Source organism: Numenius arquata, chromosome 7 (assembly GCF_964106895.1).
Source record: "Numenius arquata chromosome 7, bNumArq3.hap1.1, whole genome shotgun sequence".
In the NCBI taxonomy this organism is placed as follows: domain Eukaryota; kingdom Metazoa; phylum Chordata; class Aves; order Charadriiformes; family Scolopacidae; genus Numenius; species Numenius arquata.
Genome location: NC_133582.1, coordinates 1,452,824 through 1,473,516, shown reverse-complemented (window position 1 = coordinate 1,473,516; position 20,693 = coordinate 1,452,824). Strand labels below are relative to the sequence as shown.

General features: G+C 43.9%; 1 protein-coding gene across 1 annotated transcript in view; it reads left to right on the top strand.

Moving 5' to 3' along the window:
* Nucleotides 1–3,845: 3,845 nt before the first annotated feature.
* The window catches only part of COL12A1 (collagen type XII alpha 1 chain), a 98,263-nt gene continuing 81,415 nt past the window's right edge, over nucleotides 3,846–20,693 (top strand). Inside the window, exons 1-10 of the mRNA XM_074150628.1 lie at nucleotides 3,846–3,918; nucleotides 11,770–11,886; nucleotides 12,579–12,722; nucleotides 13,621–13,677; nucleotides 14,126–14,389; nucleotides 14,509–14,673; nucleotides 15,119–15,292; nucleotides 15,849–16,139; nucleotides 16,364–16,966; nucleotides 18,343–18,615. Coding sequence (XP_074006729.1) covers nucleotides 3,846–3,918; nucleotides 11,770–11,886; nucleotides 12,579–12,722; nucleotides 13,621–13,677; nucleotides 14,126–14,389; nucleotides 14,509–14,673; nucleotides 15,119–15,292; nucleotides 15,849–16,139; nucleotides 16,364–16,966; nucleotides 18,343–18,615 — 2,161 coding nt within the window. The remainder of the gene's footprint in view (nucleotides 3,919–11,769; nucleotides 11,887–12,578; nucleotides 12,723–13,620; nucleotides 13,678–14,125; nucleotides 14,390–14,508; nucleotides 14,674–15,118; nucleotides 15,293–15,848; nucleotides 16,140–16,363; nucleotides 16,967–18,342; nucleotides 18,616–20,693) is intronic.

Here is a 20,693-nt window from a genome sequence, read left to right as displayed (position 1 = left end):
TTCCCCGCGGGTGCAGGATCAGTCCCGCCTGGCCCCGACCGGGCGCTACCTGCCTCCCCCAGGCAGGGCAAGGGCCCCGCGTCCCGCCCTGTCACCCTCTGGCACGGCGCGCTGGGACCCTCCCGGGGGCAAGCGACGGGAGACCTTCGCCGAGCCGCTCGCCCAGCGGGCTACCCGGTTTGGGGAGGTGCAGTCGCTTTTGAAGGCACCCGGTTTCAGAGCAGGGGCCACGGGCGCGGGTTTGCGAGGGAGGAGGCGGTGGGGGGGGGGGTCCGGGCGCCCCGTTCCCTTTTGCCCGCGGGGCCCCGGGCAAAACCCCCCGTTGTGCTCGAAGCAAAACGGCGCCGTGGCGGGGCAGGTGGTTTAATGTATGGAGGCTGCGCAGGGTGGAGACCAGACACACCTGAATTGTGTTAAAATGACAGTATGCTCTTTGCCCCCGAGGTACCGGGGCTGTCCCCCTGCGAGGCTGTCCCCCTGCGAGGCTGTCCCGGGGGACGACTGGGTGGAAACGCCCCGACGGGGACACCCTCCGCGCCGCCGTCCCTGGGGACTCAGTTTTTCCACAGCCTTCCCGTGTCCATCCCCCCCCGGGTTTGGGAATCCGAGGGGGGGGGGGGGGGAGGGAAAGAAGGAGAGAGGGAGGGAGGGGGTGGGGGGTCGGGCCCCTGCCCCCGGGCGCGCTGCCGCGGCGGCCGCCCGCCTCATGCCGCAGGAATGCGCGGAGGTATGCGCCAGTTTCCAGAAGCGGATCCCCCTTCCTTGCTGGAGCGGCGCATATATCACCCGGTGGCAGCAGTCCACCTTCCCTGCCGTTTCGTAACCGCTTACGAGGGTAAACTGAGAGTTGGGAACAGCCCTCTATTAAGTAGCAGATTGAGAAGAGGCTCTTCCCACTTGGAGAAGGCAAGTCTTCCCAGACGGACCCCTCGCACCGGGAGCTACAGGAACCCAGGCGCCTCCTCCGCGGTTGCCGCTGCCTCTGCTCCTCCTCCGCCGCTGCCGCTTGCTGCTCCCTCCACAAGGTGCCTCCGGAGCTTCATCCTTTCTCCTCCTCCCTTCCTCCAGGTCCGACGGCTGCTGCTGCAGGCACCGCCGGAGGAGCTGCCCCCGCCGCCCCGCAGCCGCCCCCCAAGGTCTGTGCCCGCGGCAGGAGCGGGGGGTCCCCTGCGCTCCCCTCGGCTGACACCCCCCCCCCCCCCCCCCCCCGTGTCGCCTGTCCCGGGCGGGCAGCCCCTTCTCATGCACCTCGGGCTGTGATGAGCGGCGCTGGGCTGAAGGCTGTCCCGGGAAGGGGGACGGAGCGTGTGTCCGTCCGTCTGTCTGTGCGCGGTGGGCATGTCAGGGCCGGCTGGCAGGCGTGGGGGCGAAAGGGTGGCGGGGCGCCGCGGGGGCAGAGAGGAGCCCCCCGAGGGGGGCTGCCGGCCCTGCGGCCCCGGGGAAGGCAGAGGGGAGCCCGGCGGGCTGGCCGGGCAGGAGGGCAGGGGGAGGTGGCGGTGTCCCGATGTCCCGGTGGCGGTGTCCCGGTGGCGGTGTCCCGATGTCCCGGTGGCGGTGGGTCCCTCCGTCCGGAGGCTCCAGGCTACCGCTGCGGCTTTGGCAGGAGCTCTGGCTTCCCTCCCTTGTGTGTGCAGCTGCCGGTGATGCTTTCTCCCGTTTCCAGTTTTTTTTTTTTTTCTTAATACCCTTTAATAGGTAGTGGGTTTTTCTTTTTTCTTTTGGTTTAGGTTATTTTTTTTTCTTCTTGAAAGCGGTAACTGTCCTGCAGTGGGCGGTTTGGAAATGCTTTGGCTAAGCGTTGGTAGGCTGAATCAGTGCGAGACTGGGGTGGCACTGGTGAAAGCCCGCTTTTTTTTTTTTTTTAAAGTGGTCTCTAAAGATCAATGAGAAAACCTTTAGTCCTGACACCAAGTCTGCTCGTGTCCCTGCTCAGCCAGCGCGAGAGAGGACCTTTCCTCTGCCACCTCCAGGCTTGCCTTCACACCCCTAAGTTTGCCAGAGGGAAAGAAAGTGTTTCTAGGTGGGCAAACGAATGGTTTGTCTGAGACACTTTATTTCATGGGAAAAAAAAAAAAAGAAAAAAAAAAAAGAGCAATATCAGAAATGATAGACCTGCAGCAGAAGTGAATTAGATGCCTTTGTGAGGTGATTAATTTCAGTTGCTCTTGAGAAGGATCAAAAGATGGCACTCCAAGCCCACACGAGATTTCTGGGACAGAAGTCCATTTACATTGAGTTTAGGCGATGCTTAAACTGGCTGCAGAATGCGGTAGATGTGCTCAGGGACGTCCGTTTCCCACGCGGAGCAGTGATACGATTTTGGAGCTTTCAGGACAATTTAATGCTAAACTTGGTCTTTCTTGGTGTTAGTGTCAGGGAGTCTTTACGGTCAATATTACTCTTCTGTTTACCCACCGGAGGTATCGCTGGGCTGAAACCTTTGCTTAGTTTTTCCTTTGAGCTCCTGGTATTTTTTCTGTGCAGTAAAGGCATTTGGCTAAGGCGAGTATATCCAGCTGCCCGGCAGAAGCCTGTTAAAAGTTCAGTGTCAGTGTCAGTAACTGGGAAATTCCTGGATCTCCATAGCGTCTAAATGTGCCTTGCTGGTTAGTTCTCTAGGTGGCAGAAGAATATTGTTTTCCCCTTCAGCTGTTTCTGCGGGCTAATGATTTATTTATTTTTCTTTTATTTTGCTCTTGGCACCTTCCCGATAAAATCTGTTGCCTAATTGCTTTTGGAATTCTCTTTCCTCCAGCCTAATTATGATATATGATGCATTTGTGACTTTATTCAAACAAATTACCCCTCACCTACTTCCTAAGCTAGAAAACCCCAGACTTCAGAAACACTTATGTGCATATGTGATGAGAACTGTTCATATTAGCCTTTACTTAGACAAGGAAATTTGGAAGTTTTGCTGGAGGAATTTGGAGTGATTTGATGTGAGCTAGAGTATATAGTTAGGAAGGTATAGCTGCTTGCAATTAGGAACCACTAACTTGGCCTAATCTCACCAGTTTTGCTAGACAACCTGCAGTGATGGTGAGACTCTTTTGCCTGCCTGCTTTTTACAGGGTATTTTAAACCTGTTTTCTCTCAGGACGTGTAAATGAATTATCAGATGTTGAAACATCATGGCTAGACAGACGTGTCAAGTTTCAGTTGTGTTACACACACTTCTGTATAATCTATTTCAGACCTTCAAGAAATGAGGAATAACACATTCGTAGGCAGAACCCCTCCAAAAAAAGTTTTATTACAGTTTCCAAGCTGCCTTGAGACCACTAAAACACAGCTAACTAAGTGCTTCAGCAGTTATGAAAAAGGAGCCGAATAAAATCCCCAGCTGAAAGAGACATTTAGTTGATCCAAGGCAGGAATGACCTCTGAATTAGCTATCATCGCACTTGGCGATGAAGTCATGGAGCTCCCTCCTGGCTCCCGCCCGTGCGGAGGCTCGGATCTTCACCGCGCTTCCCTGATCAAATTAACCCCGAGTAGGTTAAAGCCGTGGATGCTTACGGTGATTGGAAAGGGTTCAGCAACAAAAGGCACATTATTGCGAGACGAGACTCTCCAGTTAGTCATGCAGGTCTGTCATCGTCTTGGACGGCTTTCAAGTCTAGAGGTTTCAACCTGGTCCTGTGGGTGGGGGCTGGGGATAAGGGAACAAAGTGAAATCCACGGTTCGTCTTTTCTATGTTTCATGAATACACCCACGCAATCCTCTAATCCACGCGTATCATTTCCTTCTCCTTTCTCTTTTTTTTTTTTTTTTTTTTTTTTTTTTTCCCCTCCCCATCACTGCAGATTCATTCATGTTGTTGTGATCTGAAAGGGCAGAAATGAAGACAGCGCTGTGCTCGGCAGTCGCTGCTCTGTGTGCAGCCGCCCTCCTCTCCTCCATCGAGGCTGAAGGTAACCTTCCCCTCCCGGTCCCCTTGCCCCCCGTTGCCCCATTGACCAGCAAACCTCCCAGCCAGCCTTGAGCTACCGGCTCTCTCCCTCTTTGTTTTTTTGAGTGTAACTACCTTCGCCTTCTCTCTTTCTCTCCTTCAGAGAAACGCCTCTCCTTCCTTGCCCAGCTCCTTCTGTGCTCTGTTTCTCCCGGCTCCTCAGCCGGACCGTAATTCCCTCTTCTCTGTCTCTCGGGTGTGCTGTCCACACCGTCCCGCACACAGGACATGGGCCACCGGCCAGCGTGGCCACCTGGGCCCCCCGAGGTGCCCACTGCCATGGCTGCCGCTGGCGGGCAGCCCGGCACGGCCGCTGCCCCGCTGACGGACGGAGAATGGCTGGGCTCCGTGCTGTAGAGTCTCATTTAGTTATGTTGAGAGAGGAAACGAAAGAACCCAGCACCCAACAAACCCGCAGCTTTGAAATAAAATGCTCCCACAGAGTCTGGCTCTCTGCGCCTGTGTGTTTTGTCCGGCCCGGACCCTTCGCCATCGCCCCGCCGGCACAACGGCCTCCCCTGCTCGACCGGGCGACCCCCAGCCGAGCCCTGGGCTGGCCTCACGCTCCCTCAGGGACACTTCAGCCTCCGTGGCGGGTCTGATCTGGGGGACGCCCCCGAGGAGATGCTGCCAGCGCCATGACATACGTCCTGGGCACTGCCGAAGGGTGGTGGGTCTGGACCAGGCCTTGCCATGGCGGCCGGGGCGTGCGTGTGGCACCATCACCCCCAAAGAGGCCTGTCTTCTCCTTCTCCTCCTCCTCCTCCTTGCAGGGCCTTGGCCCAGTCCCTCTGGAGGCTGAGGTCTCTGTCAGCCCCTGGCAGTGTCCTTTCTCCAGCTGCAGGGACGAAGACCTGGGGAGAGCCATTGGGGCCATCACGCTTGCCATGGAGTGGCTCAAAATGGCCCAGCCCTGGTGCATTAGGCCTCCACAGTGGATTGACAGCAAGTGTGGGGGCAAGCTCCCCTCTTGCCTTCTGTGTGAGCTGCGTGGCTTCGGTCATGGTGGTGGTATTTCTGCCAGGGCAAAATAGAGATGGTGAATGTCCTGTGCTGAAATGACTTGATCTGACCTTCGGGACCTGACTCCATCGTAGGGTGAACCCAACCGCTGGGTGTGAGCTCCCCCGGATTTGCTGGAAAAAAACCCCAGAAGCCAGTGTCTGCTAATTCAGGGCTTTTTTTTTTTTTTTCCCTTCCTTGTCTTTCCGTATTGAACTGAAACAAATTCTTGGATCATGGCCTGCCACAAGCTCCTGTGTTTGGACCTGGTCACCTTGGCTGATGGCTACTAAAAGCCTGCCATGTCAGAGATGCATCTGGGACCCTTCCCCGGCAGCGGTGCTTGCTTGGGGCACGCAGATGTAAAAAGTACACTGGCTTTCTGGAAAAAAGATGACATTTCTGCCAGTGGTGCAACATCTGGTCACCCTAGGAGAGGATCAGCCTGCTGCCTCCCTCTCGCGCTGCGTTGTTGTTGGCCGAGGAACCGAAAAAAGGTCATTTGAAGTCATTTCAGAGCTGCATTTGAAATGCAGGAGACCGCCGGGCCAGAGAAAGCAGGGAAAGTGTACGGTGTTGATGGAGGAAGGGAGTGGATGTGTTTGTGTGTTCTTCCCCATCTTAGGAAGGAGCTCTCTCGGAGCTGGAGTAACGTTGCTCTTGTCCCACACCACTGGCTTTGTGTGTGGAGTAGGTTATTTCAAAATGTAAGCGAAGGTGTTTTACCAGTCGTAGCTTGAGTTCTGTTAATGAAGGCGACACAAATGTATTTGGAGAAGCACACAGTTATTTTATAACAACGAAACTAGATGCGTTGCCAGACACGCTGACCAGGCTTGTTTAGATGTGATGTTGAAGGAGGCGCCATTGCTAAGGAAAAGAGTGGACAAAGCCTGATCTTGTGAGTTGTAGAGCGCTCCTGGGCAGGACTTACATTACTCTGCATTCGGAAATGTGTATTAAACAAATTACCTAGTTTACAGCGGTCGGGTTTCTACGAGAAACTTCTAGCTCCAGGGTTTTGAAGAAAGAGCAGAAGAGTTTCTTGAGTAGGAGGTGCAGTGAGAAATGGTGGTGCTGAAAATGGAAGGTCACAGCTAGGAGTACCTTCGGACTTGCGCCGGTGGGAATTGCTTTCGTAGAGCTTTCTTGCAGTGTGTTTTTTATTTGCACTATACTCGTCATCCTACACTGTTTTAATTTTGTGCTACAATTTGGAATTGTCCTGTAAATTGCACTTTGAATCTTACTTACGTTAGTTTTGGTATCATTACAACTTAAATCCTGTCTGCTGAGCTGACTTTCTCCTGTGGACAGTTGTCCTTTAGTCTATTTTTCCAGCTTTCAGATCACATTGTGGCAAAGCTGTCCCCCCACCAGTCAGTCCTGTCCCTCTCTTTTTCTTTTTTTTGCTGTCCTTTGTTTTGTTTTTGTTCCTTTGGCTCTCTCTGGGTTGTTCCCAAGAGGTGCACTTTGAATTTTCTTTCCTTGAAGTGTGGGTAGACACTCGATGGGATGAAAAAGCGAGAGGAGGATGAGGGAGAGGGTCATTTGATGTGGTAAAAGATTGTTGATGTGGGGTGGGAAGATGGAGTGAAAGCAGAGGGAAGGAAAAGCTTAGTTCTAATTTTCTGCCTTCCTTCAGCTTTCATTTTTCAGTCTCTCCAGGGAGTAGATCTGGTGTTTATCTGCTGCTGCTGCTCAGAGATTCCTAAATCTTTCAGGATGAAGCTGGTTCTTCATCAGCATCACGGCTGCTCTGCGAGTCCTTCACGAGAGCCTTGCCCTGTTGCTGCTGGCGAGGGAGGGAGATGCAGGAAGGATGTTAGAGCTTTTCTGCAGAGACACAGCAGCACAGGGGTTTCTGGGACGATCGCTGCAGCAGTAGAGGGGGTAAAACCAACATATAGTCTAAATGCGTTCATGGCATTTCGCTGGGGAAGTTGTTTGTTTACCCTGGACAAGGAAGAGAATCTATTTTCATGCTCAGCATTTTTGCTCTTTTCTTTTAGGGTGAAATTCTTGTTTTATTTTGCAATCCTTCTGACGTCTCTCTCTCAGTTTAAACTTTGCGTGTGATGCTACATTTGATGCTCTTGAGTCGTTTTTTGCCTTTTTTAGTCCAGCACTGCAACACTGCAGTGCATTCCATGTGTATCCTCCTGTTAAGATTTACTTTCTCTCACACTATTTTTTCCATCTGTGATCACAAAGACCCAGGGGGAAATCTGTGTCCTTTCTCTAGATAAGAATTGTTTTCATTATTTTATTCACAGTTAAGCCAAGGAGATTAGCATGCAAATAACCTGTTAGTGATAATCTGGAGGTGACGCTGGGACGATGTCATGGCTTGCGTAGTGTGTTGTGTTCCCTCATACAGAGGGCTTTTCAAAGGCACGGGAAGGGAATGAGGGAATCATTGGTTCTGTGTGACCTCATGGAGCGTATGAAGGTGCTGACTTTTCAGTGTTTCAGGAACTGGTTCAGACCTACAGAAGTCTGTTTTCTAGGCTGGAGGGAGGGAGGGAGGGTGTCACTGAGCCAAACGTTGTGCATAAAGGTTTGTCAGGTGAAAAAATCTGTCTCCAGGACATGCAATACAGTAAGCTACAAATAATTGCAGTTACAGAGGATTAGGAAGTTTCTCATGTAATAAAGCGTGTGTTGAAAATGTTAATTTTCATTGACTGAAGGGTTTAGAGATGGTCCAGGATAGCTGAAACTTTGAAAACTAGCCACCTATTCAGCTTTGGAACTGGTTGGTGGGACCATTATTTTATTGCATTTTTGGTGTCCAATTTCTGTCTTTCAAGAAACTAGCTCTTGATTTCCAACTTCCTAGAGAGAGAGACATGTAGATTGATGTGTGAAATTGAAATGTGTATATGCATAAATAACTCTCTGTTTTTCCTGCTGCTGTTAAAAGCAAAGGAGTTTTGGCCCCTTCCAGCCTCAGCAGGGCTTATCTCAGTGAGAGCAAAGCTGGATTCTTCAGCTTCCGTGGCCTGTATGTTATTTTATTTTAACATGGGCTAACATCTTATTTCACATGCTAATTATAGCAAGTCTTTTCCAGTGATGGAATTACAGATTTTATTTCACGTAGGGATTGTGGATGGCAGCTGCTTCCAAGTGATACCACTTTTGAGCCTGGTTCTAGATTTAAATTGCATGATCTTCTGATTAGATTTTAATTCTCTCTTGTTAAGATATTCATCGGGATCTTCTGCAGCCACACTGTGTTATCTGTAGAAAGCTGTAGACTGGTATATTAGGTTTGTATTACCTGTTAAGTAATACTTGCTCTATATTTTTTGCTTCGGAAAATACACTGTTATTATACATGTATATAACACAAGGAGTGGCAATGAATTGAGTATGTTATGGCTGATTTTTGTCTTTCTTTTGTGCTCATTTGATGGAGGAAGTTACCACATAGTTCTCAGAGTGGTGGAAGTTAACACTGCGTTAACATTATTGTCATACAGCAAGATTTTTTTTTTTTTTACCACGCTGGAAACCTGTAGGGGAGCCATACATTCCCATGGAATTAAGATGGAATTAAGGCAATACTATAACACCATGAAGCGTTACCATCATGATCCCGTACCTTGACAGGCCAGCGAGAGGTTTGGGGTGGATTTTGGTGGGTCAGACTGATCACCATAGGGGCAACTTCACTTAGGCAAGTAGCCCGACATAGAGACCGCTTGCCTGAGTAAAGCTGCTCTCACACGTCAGCCTTTGTAGAGTGGGGTTTTAAGGTTTGTCCCTGCAATGGGACTAACTCCCACCCCAACCAGGGGCATTTTGCTCCTGGGACTCTGGCCTGATTCCTTTTTGCAGATGTATTATCTTCCCGCTGGTGAATTCCCTTCTGGAAGAAAAAATTTCAATCAGGCAGAGTAACAGTTGCCCTGGGATTGTCGCAATAAGGTTTTTATCAGCAAAACGTTTTGCTGTGCTTCAGGTGGACTTACTGCTCTGAGTCCTGTAACCGTGGCTCGTCCTCACCCCGCAGCCAGGGTCACAGGGGTGAAATCTTCCCCACGTGAAGGCCTGAGGATGTTTCATAGGCTCGGTTGAGTATCCAAAGACCATCTGGAAGACGTTATGACGACACTGGATCCAAACTGGATTTTTTTTTTTTTCTTTTGACTCAGACGAGGTTCCGTGTTGATTTCAATGGGAGAAGTGTCCAGTGCTGGAGTTCGCTAAGCCAACCGCTGGCTGAGAGCGAACGGATTTAAAGAGCAGCCACCAAGACTGGGATTAGGTGTCGGGGATAACATGACAATGGCAAAGGGAGTGGAGTAATGTCTGTGGGAACCTGGCGGTCTTGCCGACAGTGGAGGGCTTTAGGGATGATCTAAGCAAACGTGTCAGGAATGACATGGGGTGGCTGATCATGTCTCGGCCGTGGGATGGAGGAGGGGACTTTCTGAGGTCCCCTGCAGCTAAGAGTTCTAAAAGTTCTAAAGTTCTGCAGTTCTAAAAGGCTGTGAGCACCCGGATGAACGCATACGCCGCTTATCTCTCCATGGGCTATTCTTGTTACCTGCCAAGATCCACATCTGAATTTTCACGAAACGGATTAAAAAAAAACTTTACAATGTTAAAGCCTTTTCCTCACAGTCAGTTTTTTCAGTTTATCTGGAATCCGGTCATTTGGATATCAACAAGTTGGGCTGCTGCTCTCCTTCAGCAGCTAAAGCCCAAAGTCTCTGCTGCAACATGCCAATTTACTTGCAAGGTTGGTGGTGCTATTTTTTCCATGTACTGAATTTTTTTTTTAAAAAGCATGCTCAGGTCAGTTGTCTCTGCCTTTGCATTAAATTTGTCCTGAGCCATTGCTACTGAAACAATATTTTATAATGATATTCTTATCACCTGGATGTATTTCACTATTAACACACGTTGCATGACTTTGACACTAAGTGACTACCCTGCTGTCTCTAGCGTTGTGATACTTATCGACTGTCTGAGGAATAAACTGTGCATGCAGGTTAATGCTCTAATCTCACTGCCTGTGTATGGACAATAGGAAAAATAACATTTACTTCAATACTAGCGTATCTATTGTATCAGTATTACAAAGCCATATTATCCTAAGGTTGGAAATCAGAGTAAATTAGAAGAAAAAAAGAACAAACTGCCTACACAATTGGTTGCCAGGTTTTTTTTGAGCTCAATGCTACTTATTGCAATTGGACAATGTCTTTTCATAAGTGTACATTCTAGCATTTATTCCTTTATCTGCTCTTTAAATTATGTTTAAAACTGAACCAAAATCTGACATATGATGGAGATCTTCCAGGAAACTGAGAAGATCTGTCTGTTAAAAATGCCTGCAAAATGGTCTCGCAAGTAATTAAGGAAAGTATGGCTGAATCTAATCTTACTTTGTAGACCTATTTAAACAATAATATATAATACACCTACCATGCACTGACAGTGAGTCAGTAAAATACTGCATGAATGAGCATGATGATTTTACAAAGAGAATATCATTATAAAATATTTATGAAACGTCTTTGTGTAATGAACCTTGTACATGGAGGCTTTTGTCCATCATGGGAAGCTAAAAAATAATAATCAACATTTCATTTACATATGCATGATGCTGCAAAATAGTGTATGTAAACTATTCCTCTCTGTACTGTTCAATTACTTCTGTCATCAGCTCCTACAAGTTTTATTTGCAGTCATTTGTTCAGGTCACTGGTGCCTTCTTTGCTGTTTTCTATAAGTTCTGTAAAATAAATGTCCATAAATATACTTTGATGTTGTCTTTTCATAATTAACCATTGTGTTGTTTGGAACCATACTGGCATTTTACATTAAAATGCCACTACTAGTATGGGTACACCTGCTGCAAAAGGGAACATGAAACCAAGAGTTTACACCTCTGAAATTGTACGGCAATCTGGTGTAAACGGGGAGAATCTTATTTTTTTTTTGTGAACTTTCGCATCAGCTCAAGTATTTCAGCAAATTGCAACCATTACTAACCCCGTTTATTATCCTTCGTTCCTGAGTTCTTTGCAGCCATATGCAAAGTATATCACTTTAGTGGCTTCCAGGAACAAAGGGGTAGAGCTGTCCCTATTTTGAAATAAAACGATACATCAGTATGTCATTATTACTGATATACATTTTACATGTATATTCATATCTGGACCCTAACAGAAATTGTTTTACGGATCATTAAATGCCCAATCTTTTCCTGTATTCTTTAAAATACCTTTTTTTTTTTTCTCTGCCAAGTTTCCACATTCAGTGAAATTTATAAGAAATACGACTATGCAGAGACTATATTAAAAAGCCGATCAATTCTTTGATGTCTAATTAAGAAGAGTACTGTGTTCTCAATGTCCTAAATGATCTCATGGTATTGTGAGCAGGTTGTGATTTGGCATGCTTCTACGGATTGCACCCAGCATGTAAAAAAATTTCCTTTAATTGTTATGTGAAATGTTTGCATATGTGGTGATTATCTGTGAACTCATTGTACATGTACCCAAATGTGTTTTCTATTGTGCTTGATTTTGCTGGCCATTCTTGAATGTCTTGGCAACTCAAGAAACATATGTTCTGTGCTGTCCTCTGTAATGCGTATACTCTTTGATGTTTTGTCATATTTCGTCAGCTTTTATTTTACTCTTTTTTCCAACAACATATCTTTATATTTGTTGGAAACAAATTTATGCAAAGACAATTTTAGTAAGCTTTGCTCAACATTATTTTATTTATTCATTTGCCAAAGCTTGTTCAAACTTATAAACATCCACTTGCTATAAATCTTTTGCAGTTAATCCACCGACAGACTTGAATTTTACAATTATAGATGAACGTAATGTTCAAATGTCATGGAAAAGGCCACCAGATGCAATAGTGGGGTACAGGATAACAGTGGTCCCAACAAATGGTGAGTTCTGTGAAATTCTGTTTATGTCATTAAATTTTTGGAAAACTGGGGTTTATTTTCACTTATATCTAACTTAAGTATGAGAGTAGCCATTAACATCTTCCTGGAGTTTGTGCTTGAGGCAGCAGCAAAGAGCACACAGGGAGGAGCAGTGATTGTTCCAAGTCGGAGTTTTTCTTACCATAGCATTTATCCTTTGGGGGCTGCAAGTAATAAGTTCTGGATGCCTTTCCTTTGCAAGGAGCAAAAGGAGGCAGATTCATCACTCTGCTCCTCTTCTTTACCTTAAAGTTAGAAGAATTGTATTGTACTTCATTCAAGTGCTTCTCCCAGGGGAATTATTGCATGCGTCAGGCACTGATGCAGACACCCATTATTCTGTTTCCCTTTGAGAGATAATCAGCATAAAAGAGAAATTGGATCAGAGCTGGACTGTGATTTGTTAGATAATAGTACATGTTGTGTGTGCATTTTAAGTTTCAAATTTCCTGGAATCTATTAAACACTGCAGAATTTTTTTTCACTATTGAAAACAGGTTAGTTTGAAGTTTCACGTTTCAAAATTGATACTTCAGGAAAAAAGGAAGTGTGTTGTTCTAAAGTTCTCATTGGATTTTAGATTATTCTCTGTTCTTGTCATTGATATTACTGGATTTAAAGGCTGCATTAACTGTTTTATATATTTATTGCAGATGGGCCTACTAAAGAGTTTACTCTTTCACCTAGCACTACCCAAACTGTCTTGTCAGATCTTACACCTGACATAGAGTATGTTGTATCAATAGCTTCATACGATGAAAGAGAGGAGAGTCTACCTGTTTTTGGCCAACTGACAAGTAAGTACCCCTAATAACAATTAGGGAACTGTGTAAGATAACAGAGTAGTCATCCACAAAACTTGGCTTAGTTCCAGTTCCTTACCCAAAATTGCCACATACCTAAACTCGGATCAGATGTAGTATCTGAGCAGCCCTTTTCCATTAGGGAAAATTCCTAGTAAAAGCAGAGATAATTTGCAACAGAGAAGAGGAGACTAACATAACATGGATATATCGTGTCTGACAACCCCTGTAGAATTCTTTGCAGGAGGCTCTTTTGAACTAAACCTACTTCCTATAAACTGCATCAGCTGACGTTGAGGGGAAGACTCTCATTGACCTCAGTAACAAAGGAATCTGACTGGCTTCTTGGGTGGTGGTGGGGAAAAAAGCTAGCTACCTTCCTCAGACAATAAAATGTGACACAATATATGTATTTGCATAATAAAATATGGAATTTAATTTTTTATCTTTTATATTTAATAATTAAATGAAGCGTAAAATAAATTTAATTAAATAAAAGCATTAAGCACAGCAGAGTATCTTCTATGACACGTTTTGTCGCATGTCTCGGGCTTCCCAAGCAACCACAAGGAATGACGATGAGTTCCCCTGTGTGTTAGAGAAGGGTAGTACTGGTATTTCATCCAGGGATGTTGCAGTTAATTTTCAGGAAATTACTGTACAAGATGTACAAATATAGAGGATTATTATTTGCATTGTCTGTATGTTGCGTTGCCCTGAGTGCTATGTTGTCAAATCTAACTCCGATGATGTGTGCATAACTTGCATTTATGTTGTCATATTCTGAGACTTGTCAGATTTGTGTCCCTAATTCCCTACACGCTTTTCTTTGATGTTTACAAATTTAACCTGATTCCCTCCATTAATTGTCTCTATGTTGTGCTTTGTGCAGTTCAGACAGGTGGTCCAGGGGTACCAGAGGAGAAGAAGGTTGAGGCTCAATTACAAAGTAAGATGTTTTGTCTTTCAGCTTACCTGACATTTTAGAGATAAATGAGGTCTAGCTCTAGGGCCCCGTACAGTTAAACCGTGTTCCCGTGTCATCTAGCAAAGATACTCACTTGTAAAATCGTCCAGAGTTAAGGAAACTTGGGAAGGGACTGGGATGGAAGGAATTTATAGCCTCATTGAACGAATAAAGTGCAAAGTTGGTACTGAAACTAGGAATTTAATGCAACTAAACTGAGCAAATCCTTGAGTGTCTTAGTCCTATTAACAAAAGACATTGTGCTGTGGATAAAAGGCGTTTCAGAAGAACTTGTGCTGCTATTACAGGGAGACAGAGATGCAAAACAGAAGTGATAACACAATAAAATGTTCCTATAATGTCAAACTGTGCAAAAAGTTTTGTATGTGAGTTTTTGCTAACAGATTTTTTTTTTTTCCCTGCGTTTCAGGATGCTCCATAAGTGCAATGACAGATTTAGTTTTCCTGGTAGATGGTTCATGGAGTGTAGGAAGAAATAACTTCAGATATATTCTGGACTTCATGGTTGCTCTTGTATCAGCTTTTGACATTGGGGAAGAAAAGACGAGAGTTGGAGTTGTTCAGTACAGTTCAGATACAAGAACAGAGTTCAATTTAAATCAGTATTTCAGAAGAAGTGATCTTATTGATGCAATTAAAAGGATACCTTACAAAGGAGGCAACACAATGACAGGTACAGATTTCCCACAAACCTGTTTATTCAGCATTTCACTTTCTAATTCAGATTTGCTTCAAATCGGAAGCCTAATTCATTCAAGCCTAATAAAACACAACTTGTGGTGTGGTTTTTAGGTGAGGCTATTGATTACCTGGTTCAAAACACCTTCACTGAGTCTGCTGGAGCAAGAAAAGGCTTTCCCAAAGTAGCAATCGTCATTACGGATGGAAAAGCTCAAGATGAAGTTGAAATTCCTGCAAGAGAGCTTCGCAACATAGGAGTGGAAGTTTTTTCTTTGGGTACGTTGAGCTTTTCTAACGATTGAAAGATTAACATTCCTAAAGAAGGAGCTTATATGTTTTACAGATTCTGTGTTTCAAGAATTCTGCTATGCCACTCTTTCCATGGGTAGGCCTTGAAACGGGTCGTTTGTGCCCTCCAGAGTGGAATGTACTAGTTGTCCTAATTTGACAGTAATTCTGTAGCTCCTGCATGGGAATTAAGATGACTGACAAGCATAATTGGCCTTGTTGAAGATACCACATTATTTTCTCAGGTTGAAAATGGAGTATGTCACTTCATCGCATTAATCATTATTTTGTAGCTTGATTATTGATGATGACAGAGGACAGAAGTGAATTAAACTCAGCTTTACCCCAGAACGTTCTGATACTTTATGAACACATTCACAGGTGTCTGTATTTTATGGCCACTTGACACAGTCCTGTCTATTGCAACTTCTAGGAATCAAAGCAGCAGATGCAAAGGAACTCAAGCTAATTGCATCTCAGCCTTCACTGAAGCATGTGTTCAACGTGGCTAATTTTGATGGAATTGTGGATATACAGAATGAAATTATCTTGCAAGTGTGCTCCGGTGTTGATGAACAACTTGGTGAACTGGTTAGTGGAGAAGAAGGTGAGATATTTATATAAATGCATTTATTGACTTCATTTTATTCTTATGCCTGTTTAAGGGGCCATCCCTACTTCCTTTGCTTTATTTCTGGAGTTTGATCCATTGTCTCATGAGCAAGTGTGGAAAACAGGTCTCAGCTTTGTGCATTTAGATGTGGGAGAACAGAACATATGACGTCGTAGATTTGGAATAACTCCATTATTCCATCTTTTCAAGGGCAACACAATGACGTGCAATTATCAGTCTCATAGAGTCAGTTTGAACACAGGCATCACTTCTATGGAAAAATGTACTAATGGGAAAAAAACCTGCTTAGTGAAGGGGCAGAATATGTAATAGGTTAAGAACCAAGGAATGAAAACTGGAGAATGCTGAGAAAACACAGATGTCGGCCTGTATTTGTAATTCACTTGTGTTTATTTATGCTAAAAAAAAGAAGTGATTTTTAGTAAAGATTAAGCAAAGATGACTAAATTTATTCCAGAAATAAACACCTGGAAGAAAATCTGTTTATAACTGTAATTAATATTTTGGCTTTGCTTTTGATTTCTTTCAGTGGTGGAGCCTCCTTCAAACCTGGTGGCCACTCAGATCTCCTCAAAATCTGTTAGGATCACTTGGGATCCATCCACAAGCCAAATAACTGGCTACCGGCTGCAGTTCATTCCCATGATAGCTGGTGGAAAACAACACATGCTGAGTGTGGGTCCTCAGACCACGGCTCTGAATGTGAAAGATCTCTCTCCAGACACAGAGTATCAGATAAACGTTTACGCAATGAAAGGACTGACCCCCAGTGAGCCAATAACCATAATGGAAAAAACACAACAAGTAAAAGTTCAAGTGGGTGAGTTAGGAGCTACTGTGTTGTTTCCACACAGTAGCTTTTTGTTGTTTAAACCTCTGATGCTTGTTTTAGTATCATACCTTTGTTATTTATGAGAAACAGCTTTACTTAGAATGATTTGTTTCCTTTATAAGCAACCGGGTATGATATTCGAACTGCAGATGCAATTGTAATGCTCTGGCTATTGAATATCTGTTTATAGTGATGATTCTTTTTCTTTACAGAATGCTCACGTGGTGTGGATGTAAAAGCTGATGTTGTGTTTTTAGTGGATGGTTCCTACAGCATCGGTATCGCCAATTTTGTTAAAGTAAGAGCCTTTTTGGAAGTGTTAGTTAAAAGCTTTGAGATATCGCCTCGAAAAGTACAGATAAGTCTTGTCCAGTACAGCAGAGATCCCTATATGGAGTTTTCTTTGAACAGATACAACAGAGTGGAAGACATAATTCAGGCTATTAACACCTTCCCCTACAGAGGTGGATCTACCAACACAGGCAAAGCCATGACATATGTGAGGGAGAAAGTATTTGTTACCAGCAAAGGATCAAGACCAAACGTGCCGAGAGTCATGATTCTTATCACTGATGGGAAATCGTCAGATGCTTTTAAAGAACCTGCAGTAAAGCTGAGGGATGCAGATGTAGAAATATTCGCAGTTGGTGTGAAGGATGCAGTGCGTACAGAGTTAGAAGCCATCGCCTCACCTCCTGCCGAAACCCACGTTTACACAGTGGAAGATTTTGATGCTTTTCAAAGGATATCCTTTGAACTTACACAGTCTGTCTGCCTACGGATTGAGCAGGAACTGGCTGCTATAAGGAAAAAATGTAAGTAACTACTATTACTTGAAGAAATGTAGAAAACGCGATGAAAAAAAGATTGGAACCAATGTTTTGTGCTTAAAGAATGTATATTGATGAAATTGTCCCTCTACAAATGATAATTTTAATAGGTGGGGATTTGGTTCTCATTTTCAAACATACTAAAAAGCAAGGGGGGAAATTAATGGAAAAAAGGACATGAAAAAAATTGTTGGAGAATATTTTTTTCCCTTTCCCTCCTTGGTACCTAGAGAGCTATTAAAGTGTGTGTCTATCTGGAATGACCTTAGTGGGATGTGCTCTGCTTTTACACTCACTGTCTTGAATAAAACCGTTGCTTACTAGGGCCATTCTTCTTTAGCTGCCCAAAATGAGGTAGCCAGTCTAAGTGTGCCTTTTAGAATTTCAAAGGCAGTGGGGCAAAGCCAACACCTCCAAAGGGTGATTTGAGTAATTTTTAGGGTAAAATGAATGGCCCTCTGAAATGGGCTCAGGCAATTTGAACCAGCAGATGCTCGTGGACATTAATCTCAATCTAACTGTAAAAACCGAAATGAAGTAGCACATGAAAGTCTTCACATGCATCTAAATTGGTGAGATTGGATAATGTTTAATATTTGAAAGATTTCTAAATCACCAACTTTTGGTCAGCTAAAGTTACTCAGGATGAGTTGCACCCTCAGCGTCCCTACCTATATTCAGTAGAACACTAACATTGAATAGTCCCCAGTATTGAAAAGCCCACTCTCTTTAAAAACAAGCCTTTTGTTTCAGGATAGCTTTGAGGAACAAACCAGCAAAGCAGCCTTTGTTTTAGAGGGCTCAAGCAGTCTTATCCTCCCCACTGTTAGGCTGACTAGGCCAAGCAAAACAAGCCCAGGATGTCAGGTTTGTGTTTGTGCCTCATGTCAAGTTCCTTGTTTCCCTTTTGACTCCGTTCCTGCAAAAATACTGGGATTTATTTCGTCCTATTTCTAATCTAGATCTGAAAAAAACCCAAGGATTCTTAGTTCCCATTGAGGGCATAAGGTTACTGCTGTTCATGGGACATGTGAAAGAAGGAACCCAATCATCAGATTTTAACTTAAGTTTTCATAAATACATTTTTTTTAGATGGAATTTTCTCATTTGATGTAGAAATCACTGTGTTGGTGCTTCTACTTATTGTTGTATGATTTGAGGCAACCTAGATATGAGCTTCATGAAATTTGGTAGCTGTAAGCAAGTGTAGAAAACAAATGCTGTTGCATGTGCAACAAAATACCTGTTCAATTACAATAAATCAAATTATCGAGGGACATTTTTCATTTCATTTAGAGATTTTTGTGTTAAAAAATATTCTAGCAAGTGTATCTCATCTGTGCATTTTTATTTCCATACAGCTTACGTGCCTGTAAAGAATATGGTCTTTTCTGATGTAACATCTGACAGTTTCAAAGTGAGCTGGTCTCCAGCTGGATCTGAAGTTCTGTCCTACCTCATTAAATATAAAGTAGCAGTCGGTGGAGATGAGTTCATTGTTTCAGTTCCAGCTTCAAGTACCAGCTCAGTTCTCACCAACTTGCTCCCTGAAACTACTTACGCCGTCAGTGTGATTTCTGAATATGAAGATGGTGATGGCCCTCCCTTGGATGGAGAGGAAACCACCTTAGAAAGTAAGGCTTCCTGTTATTCTCAGGCACAAAGGAGTGAGACATTGAAATAAGAACTTGCTTTGAGAGAAGGGGTTTATGTGGAACAGCCAGCCAAGGCTGGGAAGCTGTACTGATGTGCAGGATAAGAATAAACATTATTGTCTCTCAATGTATTTGGTAAAGATATAAAATTCCAATAATAGGCCAACATTAAATTGTTAAGATTGGATTTTATTTTCCCTGAAAGTTGGATGGATGCTGTGATTCTTTGCAGTGGCCTATTTTTGAATGAAGTCAATAATAAATTCGTTGGCTCGTATTTATCTTAATATACACTGGAGTTGGACTGGGTGACCATTGTATGCCCCTTCCAACTGAACTACTCTAGTCTATTTAATAGTTATGACTCTGATGCAGGAATGCATGTTGACTTCAATACATTTAAAGTCAAGCATGTACCTATGTAATTTGCTGTGTCTACATCTATCTGGCATGAAAAGAAATTCTGTTTTATGTACCACAGGCTTAAAGGGGGCTGAGTTTTTGATCAGCTGTCTCCCATCAGAACTTCATGGGTCTGATCCAATAACTCTTACTGATTCAAAACTTCCGCTGATGTCAGTGTGAGCTTCTGTGATCAGCAGCTGTAAATTTAAGCGTGACAGCTGTACTCCTTCTTGGTAGAGTTGCCACCATGCATTACCACTGATTTAAAGCGGAAGGGTGACAGTAAATTTGATTTTCTATTCCAGTAGTGGAATACTCAGTCTAGTCTAAATCATGCTTTTTAAAATATCGATCCACTCTTTTTCATTATTCCATGCTGTCATTTGTGACCTTTGGTGACGTAAATGCTTCCAAGGGAGCAAAAGAAACAGCATGGAAATTTGTTAATTGCTCCGTCCTCTTAGGACTGATAGAAATACACGCTTATAAAATAGCTTAGTTTGGATGTTAAGGTTGGAAGATACAGGTTTCACTGCTGGTGTGCATATTTCCATGACTGTACCAGTCCGAATGTTTTGGCCACATAGAACTTTCCCTTAGGAAAACAGACAAACTCTTGGCTGATAGAACGTGTAGCTTGTGAGCATCAGGGACAGGAGAAGGAATAGCTTTAACAAAAATAACCAGCGTTCCCATGTTGCAGCTGATACTGCCTTAAATAATTGTCAGCATCTTGATCTGGTGAAATCCCAACGTGTCTGAGAAGACAGTTCTGCAATCATGTAAACCTCAGCAGCTCTCCATGCAGATCTAGCTGACAGTCTGGGCCAGGCAGCTTTCTTGGCAACTAACTTTGCGTTCAGGCTTTTAAAGAATTTGAAAGTATTGTGTTTCCTATTAGTAGAAAACAACTTGGTTTCTTCAAAACTAGGATTATTAATTGCTCCACTCTTAATTGCTCTACAGACCTCTAACATGTCTGTAATTTAACACTGAAGAACAATACTTTTTGGTGTATAGTGTTCCATCTGAATTATACTTTGGACAGTAAACAAAAACCACAACTTTTTTTTTTGCCTAAATGACAACACTACATACTGCTAGGCAACTTGCAGGACAGTAGATCTTAACGGGTCTTGGGAGAGTCAGGTTCTTCTTTGGTGTCCCCATTGAGTTCATAGGAAATGACCTGAGCTGCTGTATCTCTTCTCAAGGAGCAGACTAGGTTAAGTCATTCACCACAGTTTTTCCTTAATTTCTGCCATAACAAGCTAGTGCTCGTCTTTGAGTTGTGAGACTTCATGCAGAAGCCTTTTTTAAACACCAGATGCAACTTGTATTACAATGAATATATTTTTTGTTGTGAGAATTTAAGTTAAGGAAATAGAATTGGTTTGGTGTTTTTTTGCAGGTTTTTTTTTCCTGTTGCATTTACCTTGGTCATTCCTTTAAAATATGAGAGCTGCCTGTTGTAGTCAGGTGTCTCTGACAACTCTCTGTACATGGAGATGGTGCAGAAACAGATGGACAAATGGCCACAGCAAAGAAACCCGTACGATTCGTTGTGTTAAGAAATGTCCCCGCTGTGCTCAATTGTCCCTGGCGTAGTTCAGTTCTGCTGGTACTGCCAAACACACTCAGGCGGTGTTGAT